Source organism: Nanorana parkeri, unplaced genomic scaffold (assembly GCF_000935625.1).
Source record: "Nanorana parkeri isolate BGI_ZX_2015 unplaced genomic scaffold, ASM93562v1 scaffold3630, whole genome shotgun sequence".
NCBI lineage: Eukaryota > Metazoa > Chordata > Amphibia > Anura > Dicroglossidae > Nanorana > Nanorana parkeri.
The window spans coordinates 11,193-18,431 of NW_017309898.1; the positions used below are offsets into that span (position 1 = coordinate 11,193).

Consider the following 7,239-nt stretch of genomic DNA (forward strand, 5'->3'; position numbering starts at 1 on the left):
TCATGTTTTTGGGGCCCCCAAGTGTAAGTGTTTCATGTTCCGGGGCCCCCAAGTGTCAGTGTGTCATTGTTCTGGTCCTCCAAGTGTCAGTGTGTCATTGTTCTGGGACCCCCAAGTGTCAGTGTGTCATTGTTCTGGGACCCCCAAGTGTCAGTGTGTCATTGTTCTGGGACCCCAGTGCTCCCCGCCCCGGTTCCCAGCTCTTTGATTTGTCCATGTATATCATTCTAAGGGATTGACAACAGAACACAGATAAGGGGATTTGGAGAATTACTCAAATTAATGGTTAACGAGGATCTGAAAGTCACTTTTATGGTTAAAGAAACAGTTGGAGTATTCCGCACTTTGTCCATCAATAAATCCCGAGCCGCGTTTCTGGAGCAAATATCGAAAGTTTAGAAAGTAAAATGAGAACAAAAAATGTTATCAATGGAAAGTCATTAAATATAAACCGATAAAACGTCAGCATGGAGGATGTTATTTTCTGTCTCTTCTGTGATAAAGTCATAAGATAAATAATAAATTCTGTAGTGAGGGCCACACATCCCGAACCAGATAGTAAGGTGATGTCATCAGCGATGAGGGAGCTCCCCGACATCACATCACTGGAGAGAAGGAGAGAAGAGAGATCACCGAGGGATATTCTGGGGCTAAAATCTTCTACAAAGTTTATTTTACATCAAAAACTAATACAGAGCAGGAACTGAGCTGCAGATTACAAAGGGAAACCAGATCTCCCTGTGTAATCTCTGTGACAGCCGGGCGCTGTGCTCTGTACATCAGAACGCCGATCTCCCTGTGTAATCTCTGTGACAGCCGGGCGCTGTGCTCTGTACATCAGAAAGCCGATCTCCCTGTGTAATCTCTGTGACAGCCGGGCGCTGTGCTCTGTACATCAGAAAGCCGATCTCCCTGTGTAATCTCTGTGACAGCCGGGCGCTGTGCTCTGTACATCAGAACGCCGATCTCCCTGTGTAATCACCGAGCCTCCCTCCCCAGCAGTTCCCCTGCAGCCTCTTCTGCCTCGGGGTGGTCCTGGTTCTGGGACCCCCCAGGGGCAGGGTGTCATTGTGGTGGTAATATGGATTTGTAGTTTCCCCGGCAACGGTGTCAGGAGCTCACAGTGGTTGATATCTCGTGGTGTCATCTAAGATTTATAGTTGTTACATGTTGTCACCTGGAAGTCAAATATTAAACTCTTTGTATACATTGTGACGGTTTATTATTGGATCAGAGCAAAGTCCTCAGCATGAAGGGACGGACGCTGCTGCTCCTTCTCTCTATTTGGATCCTTCTCTATATTGCCCGGTATCCAGAAAAGTTCCCAGGTAGGTGATGATCGGGGGGGGGCACCTGAGGGGGGTATCTGTTGATTAATAATCAGAATGTCAATCAGTCCGCTGATAGATCAATAACTGAGCCCACACTGAGGGGTCAGTGTTGGCCCCTGTGAAGGAGAAGGGGGCCCTCAGACTTCTGCAGGGTCTCACAGAGGGCAGATCTCAGCCTGTGAGTGACACCGGAGTCTGTGTGCTGCTCCTGGAATGCTGGAAAACCTCACTATATATATAACCCCTAGGCCAAACCCCCCAACCCCAAATGCAAGTCTATGGGGGGTCCGGGTACTTCCCTGGGGGACATGTATGGGGGTCCGGGTACTGCCCTGGAGATAAACTCTTAAAGTGTGCAGTTTCCCCTCCCAAACAATACCGGATATATATATAGGAATATGAAGGAGGAACCCCACCCCCAAAAAGGGGGGGACACGTGGGGTCCCCCCTAAAATTCCATACCAGACCCTCGATCCGAGCACAGGCCTGGCAGGGCCGGAAAGGGGGGGGTGGACGAGCGATTGGCCCTCCTCCCTCCCACAACAGGCCACGTGCCCTCGGCATTGGGAGGGTGTCCCCGTGCCGTTGGGGACAAGGGCCTCGTCCCCACAACCCTGACCCGTTGGTTGTGGGGGGTCTGCGGGCAGGGGGGGCTTATTTGCATTGGGGTACCCCTTTAAATAAGGCGGCACCCAGATGCCGCCCCCCCCTTGTGAAGGAGTAAGGGGTACTTGTACCCATTCACTAAAGGGTTAAATCAAATAGTAAAAACTCCAGACTTTTGATAAACTCCTTTAATTGAAAAAAACTCAAAAAATGGATCCAGCGACGTAATCCGGCGTCAATCACGGCGCCCAGCGTTGTCCACGACGACGACTAAATAAAAACCAAACAATACAAAATAAATAGAAATAATAATTTTTTTAAAACGACTCCCGCGGCATAATGGCATTTTGACAGCTAGCTCCGCCCAATTGTGTGGTTTGCAGGCATCTGATAGGCGTGACATGATTGGGCAGAGTTATCATGACTTTGCCCAATCATCTCTCCAAATGAGTACTGAGCTGTGGTCATGTGCAAGTCTTTAACCAATTAGAGGTTCAGAGGGCTCTTTGCAGTATGGGAAGTTGCGCGCTCGAACACATCGCGGACATCCCTAATAACCCCAACACTAACTACTGGGGGAATCTCACCATTGTGGGAGGGGCAGAGACACAAACTACTGGAGGAAATCTCACCATTGTGGGAGGGGCAGAGACACAGACTGTGACGACACGGTGATCAGTTTATAAGTTGGATGTGTATTGGTGTTGGGTTATGTTTGAGTGCGTTATGCTGTGTGACCTGGTTATGGAAAGACTATCAGCCCCATCCCCCGTTATCTCCCATTGTTCTCTGAGGGAGCTCAGAACAATGACATTCTGGCCAGGCTCCTGCTATGGCTGTCTGGAGTTCGTTAGCAGGTGGACACCTGTGGTGTTGAGCAGACCGATGGTCTGGGAGGGGGATTGGACCATCCCGCCACACACACTGCAGTCTTCAGATAGATCTCTGTTTAACTCATTGAGTGCTGTCTGGTCTGAACAGGTCATTCATTCTGTTTTGTATTTCTAAATATTTTACATAAATATTTTTAAAAAGTTTTGAAAATAAATGTTTTTTTGTTAAAAATAATTCATAATTTTTGATTTTCAGCCCTTAAATTCCGGAGTGTTGTGTCGGAAACCACGACAATTCCCATCATCTTCGTCATCACCCCGACGTACGCCCGTCTAGTCCAGAAAGCGGAGCTGACGCGCCTCACCCTCGCGTTCAGGCAAGTCCCCGCCCTGCACTGGATTGTGGTGGAAGATGCCCTGCAGAAGACTCAGGTGGTCAGGAACCTCCTGCAGCGCTCAGGGATTCCGTACACTCACCTTTCCATCCAGTCCTTGAAGGACGTGCGCAAAGCCCGCGGTACCCTCCAGAGGAACTTGGGCCTCAGTTGGCTGCGAGAGACCTTTTATCCAGAGGACGCCCCTGAGGGAGTGGTGTACTTTGCTGACGATGACAATACATACAGCCTGGAGATCTTTGAAGAGGTGAGCAGTGCGGATATGGACACTATCCAAGTGTCACCCACAGGGGCCGTCAGGGAGGCTGTACTGGCCTGTCGATGTCTCAGTATGTATATAGCCAAGTGTTAGGGTCAGCTTGGCCCATATACAAACTAGTTTATGCTACCAATGTGAGCACTCCCAGCATCTCTAGCTGCAATAAGTTGGCAAACACTAAAAAATTGTTGTGACCACCAATGTTATGGACAATCCTCCTCCCAATGACCACCAATGTAGTGGACAATCTTCCTCCCAATGGCCACAAATGTAATGGGCAGTATTTCTCCCAATGGCCACCAATGTAATGGGAAGTCTTCCTCCCAATGGCCACCAATGTAATGGGAAGTCTTCCTCCCAATGGCCACCAATGTAATGGGCAATCCTCCTCCCAATGACCACCAATGTAATGGACAGTCTTCCTCCCAATGACCACCAATGTAATGAACAGTCTTCCTCCCAATGACCACCAATGTAATGGATAGTATTCCTCCCAATGTAATGGATAGTCTTCCTCCCCAAGACCACCAATGTAATGGACAATCGTCCTCCCTAAGACCACCAATGTAGTGGACAGTCCTTCTTACAATGACCACCAATGTAATGGACAGTCTTCCTCACAATGACCACTAATGTAATGAACAGTCTTCCTCCCCAAGACCACCAATGTAATGGGAAGTCTTCCTCCCAATGGCCACCAATGTAATGGACAGTCTTCCTCCCCAAGACCACCAATGTAGTGGGCAGTCTTCCTCCCAATGACCACCAAGGTAATGGACAGTCCTTCTTACAATGACCACCAATGTAATGGACCGTCTTCCTCCCCAAGACCACCAATGTAATGGACAGTCTTCCTCCCAATGACCACCAATGTAATGGGCAGTCTTCCTCCCTAAGACCACCAATGTAATGGACAATCTTCCTCCCAATGGCCACAAATGTAATGGGCAGTATTTCTCCCAATGGCCACCAATGTAATGGGAAGTCTTCCTCCCAATGACCACCAATGTAATGGGAAGTCTTCCTCCCAATGGCCACCAATGTAATGGACAGTCTTCCTCCCCAAGACCACCAGTGTAGTGGACAGTCTTCCTCCCAATGACCACCAATGTAATGAACAGATAGAAAGGGTTAAGGGCACATGATAGCCAAAAAGAGCAACAAAAAAATCCCTCCAAGCAAATTAACTTCCCAGAGATCTCGTGGGGCCCAGACAGGCTTCTGTCTTTCAGTATCTTTTGACTTCTGCCCCAGGTCGTCTGTAGGACCCTTTATGCCTCTGCTATCAGTTATTTGTAGATTCTATAGGTCCAGGCAGGCGCCTACTGTTCAGTATCTTTGGCCTCAGGTACAGGCCAGTTTAGGACACTCTAGGTCGAGACAGAATGTTAGGAGAACAAACCCCTTTCTTGGCTCTGGCTTCCTTGTCCAGGCAAAGGGCCTGAGAGGCAAAGACTGGACCTCCCTGCAGCTACAACCTTCTCAGGCAGCAGCCTGGGAGAAAAGGACGGGGCCTAGGGTTGCCACCTTTTCTTCAATCAAAACCAGAACACTCTAGCCACACGCTGACATTTTTTTGGGAGAATGAGTCGTGGCTTATTCATATGTAAATATCACATTTGAGACTATTTTCAGTGGGGGGCCAGTAGCCCCTATCTTCATTTTGGTTGCCCCTGTCTGCCTGACATCATGTGTCCTGGTGAATCCTGGACAGGTGGCAACTTTAACTGGGCCCTGCTGCACTCACATCCTCACCAGGGAGCCAACCTGGGAGGAAAAGACACTTCTAGAACGTTTCTCCAAATATTTAACACCTTTCTCAGCCCACATGGCTGGCATAACCCCCTCAGCGATTGGTCAGAACAGAATAAATATTCTAAAGAGCCGAAGGATCCAGCCGCAGCTTTGGGTGTTCCTTGGGCTCGCTTCGGCCGCCGCTGCCCTTCGGCTCAGCCGAACATACAGAGCAACGCACCACCGAAGGCAGCTGATGTGTGACTGAAATCAGGCGTTCGGCTCATTTCACTTGGGCTGGCTTATTCACTCGGCTGTCTTCGGCAGCTTTGTGAATAACCCCCTTCAGGCTAGGGACACTCCAGCTTACGGCAGGGTCCCTACCCTCCCAGCACACTTCCTCCCACTGACCACCAATTCTGAGGATGTTTTCTTCCAATGCTGGGAACTCCCCCTCCAAAAGACCACCAAATCTTAGGGCTTGGCCTTCCACTGACCACCAAATATGGGAACTCTTCCCTCCGCTGACCACCAATGTATATGGTTGTATGTTACATCATGCGGAGTGCGTCTCTCTGTGCTGTACATTGCTCCATTTTTATGCCGTGCACAACATACATGTGTGGTGTGAACGGGGCACAATATGCGTTCATTAATGCAGCTCAACACGCCAGCTGTGAAGCAGCCATTACAAATCCCACTATGAAGAGTAATTGTCCAATTCAGGACTTTATGGTTCTCATGTGACAGAGAAGAATGACGCAATGCAGAATGGGTTTAGTAAGATCGGACTGCGGATTGAATGGGTCTGTTGAGTGGTGTTTGCAATGCTGGGGCGCTCCTATTGAGTTTGGTCTTCTTACAGATGAGATACACCAAGAAGGTGTCAGTGTGGCCCGTGGCTTTTGTTGGAGGGCTCCGCTATGAATCCGTGAAGGTCAACATGGAGGGTAAAGTGGCCGGATGGTTCGTAAAAATTTTCCCATCCCGATCATTCGCCATCGACATGGCCGGCTTCGCCATTAACTTGAAGCTAATCCTGGAGAAGCGCACGGCAATATTCCGGCTGGATGTCGCTGCGGGCTACCAAGAGCCCAGCCTACTGCAGGACCTGGTGACAATGGAGGAGCTGGAGCCCAAGGCTGACAACTGCACCAAGGTAAGTCTCCAGGTGCCCCTCTACCCCCTCCCCCCATACAAATATCACCTGCGATCAGCTTCCATGTGATTGGTGAACTTTCTCTGAACGTTTCTTGGTATTTGGCAGATTCTGGTGTGGCACACGAAGACCCAAACACCGAACTTGCGTAATGACAAAAACTTCACAGACCCAAATGTTGAAGTCTAAACGATAACGAGAGAAAAACGAAAATTCTCAGCAATGAAAATGGAGACGCACCGCCCGGGAGAGACGCAGCGACGACATATGTGTGCGTGTGAACCAGCACCGGCCTAAGGACGATGGGAAGAGAATATCGGTTCTGTAAATCTGACAAGCAAGCTCTAAGGCACGGCGCACATGGCAGGACCGCACTACACAGAGGAGCCGTGACCTCTGAACCCCAAAAGTTAGACATTGTCATTTGTTTTGTTTTATGCAGGTTGGCCGGTGAGTGTGCCGGGAAAGGTTTTGCTTTTGTTCTGTATCTCTGTCATCCAGGACGCGTGATGTGCGGCACAAATGTCCATCAATAAATGTTCATGGCTGAGAAAGTCTGTGATGATCGTGTCAGGGTGTCCCCACACCGCATGCAGGTACCCACGCAGGAGGACCAAATTACTATGACCGCACCAGATAAGGTTATAGGCACACAGTTTATTAAACAACAACACAAAAACACAACAACCCCACCAACCCCCCACAAGTCTCAAACAAAAACCCAGGAAATGCAAACAGGGCATACAAACCGAGTAAACTCATAGAGCCGGGCAAGACCAGGGGAGCCGGGCAAGACCAGGGGAGCCGGGCAAGACCACGGGAGCCGGGCAAGAACAGGGGAGCTAAGGGACAAAGGGTCAGGGTACAGGCAGGTAACACAATACTGCAAGCGGATAACAAGGATCAGGACTGCAAGCGGATA

The 7,239-nt window shown here is 49.5% G+C and overlaps 1 protein-coding gene across 1 annotated transcript in view; it reads left to right on the forward strand.

Moving 5' to 3' along the window:
* LOC108803353 (galactosylgalactosylxylosylprotein 3-beta-glucuronosyltransferase 1-like) overlaps positions 1 to 6,506 on the forward strand; it is a 14,159-nt gene extending 7,653 nt beyond the window's left edge. Inside the window, exons 2-5 of the mRNA XM_018575201.1 lie at positions 1,235 to 1,328; positions 3,027 to 3,412; positions 6,024 to 6,317; positions 6,426 to 6,506. Of these exons, the coding sequence (XP_018430703.1) occupies positions 1,235 to 1,328; positions 3,027 to 3,412; positions 6,024 to 6,317; positions 6,426 to 6,506 (855 nt within the window). The remainder of the gene's footprint in view (positions 1 to 1,234; positions 1,329 to 3,026; positions 3,413 to 6,023; positions 6,318 to 6,425) is intronic.
* Positions 6,507 to 7,239: the final 733 nt, after the last annotated feature.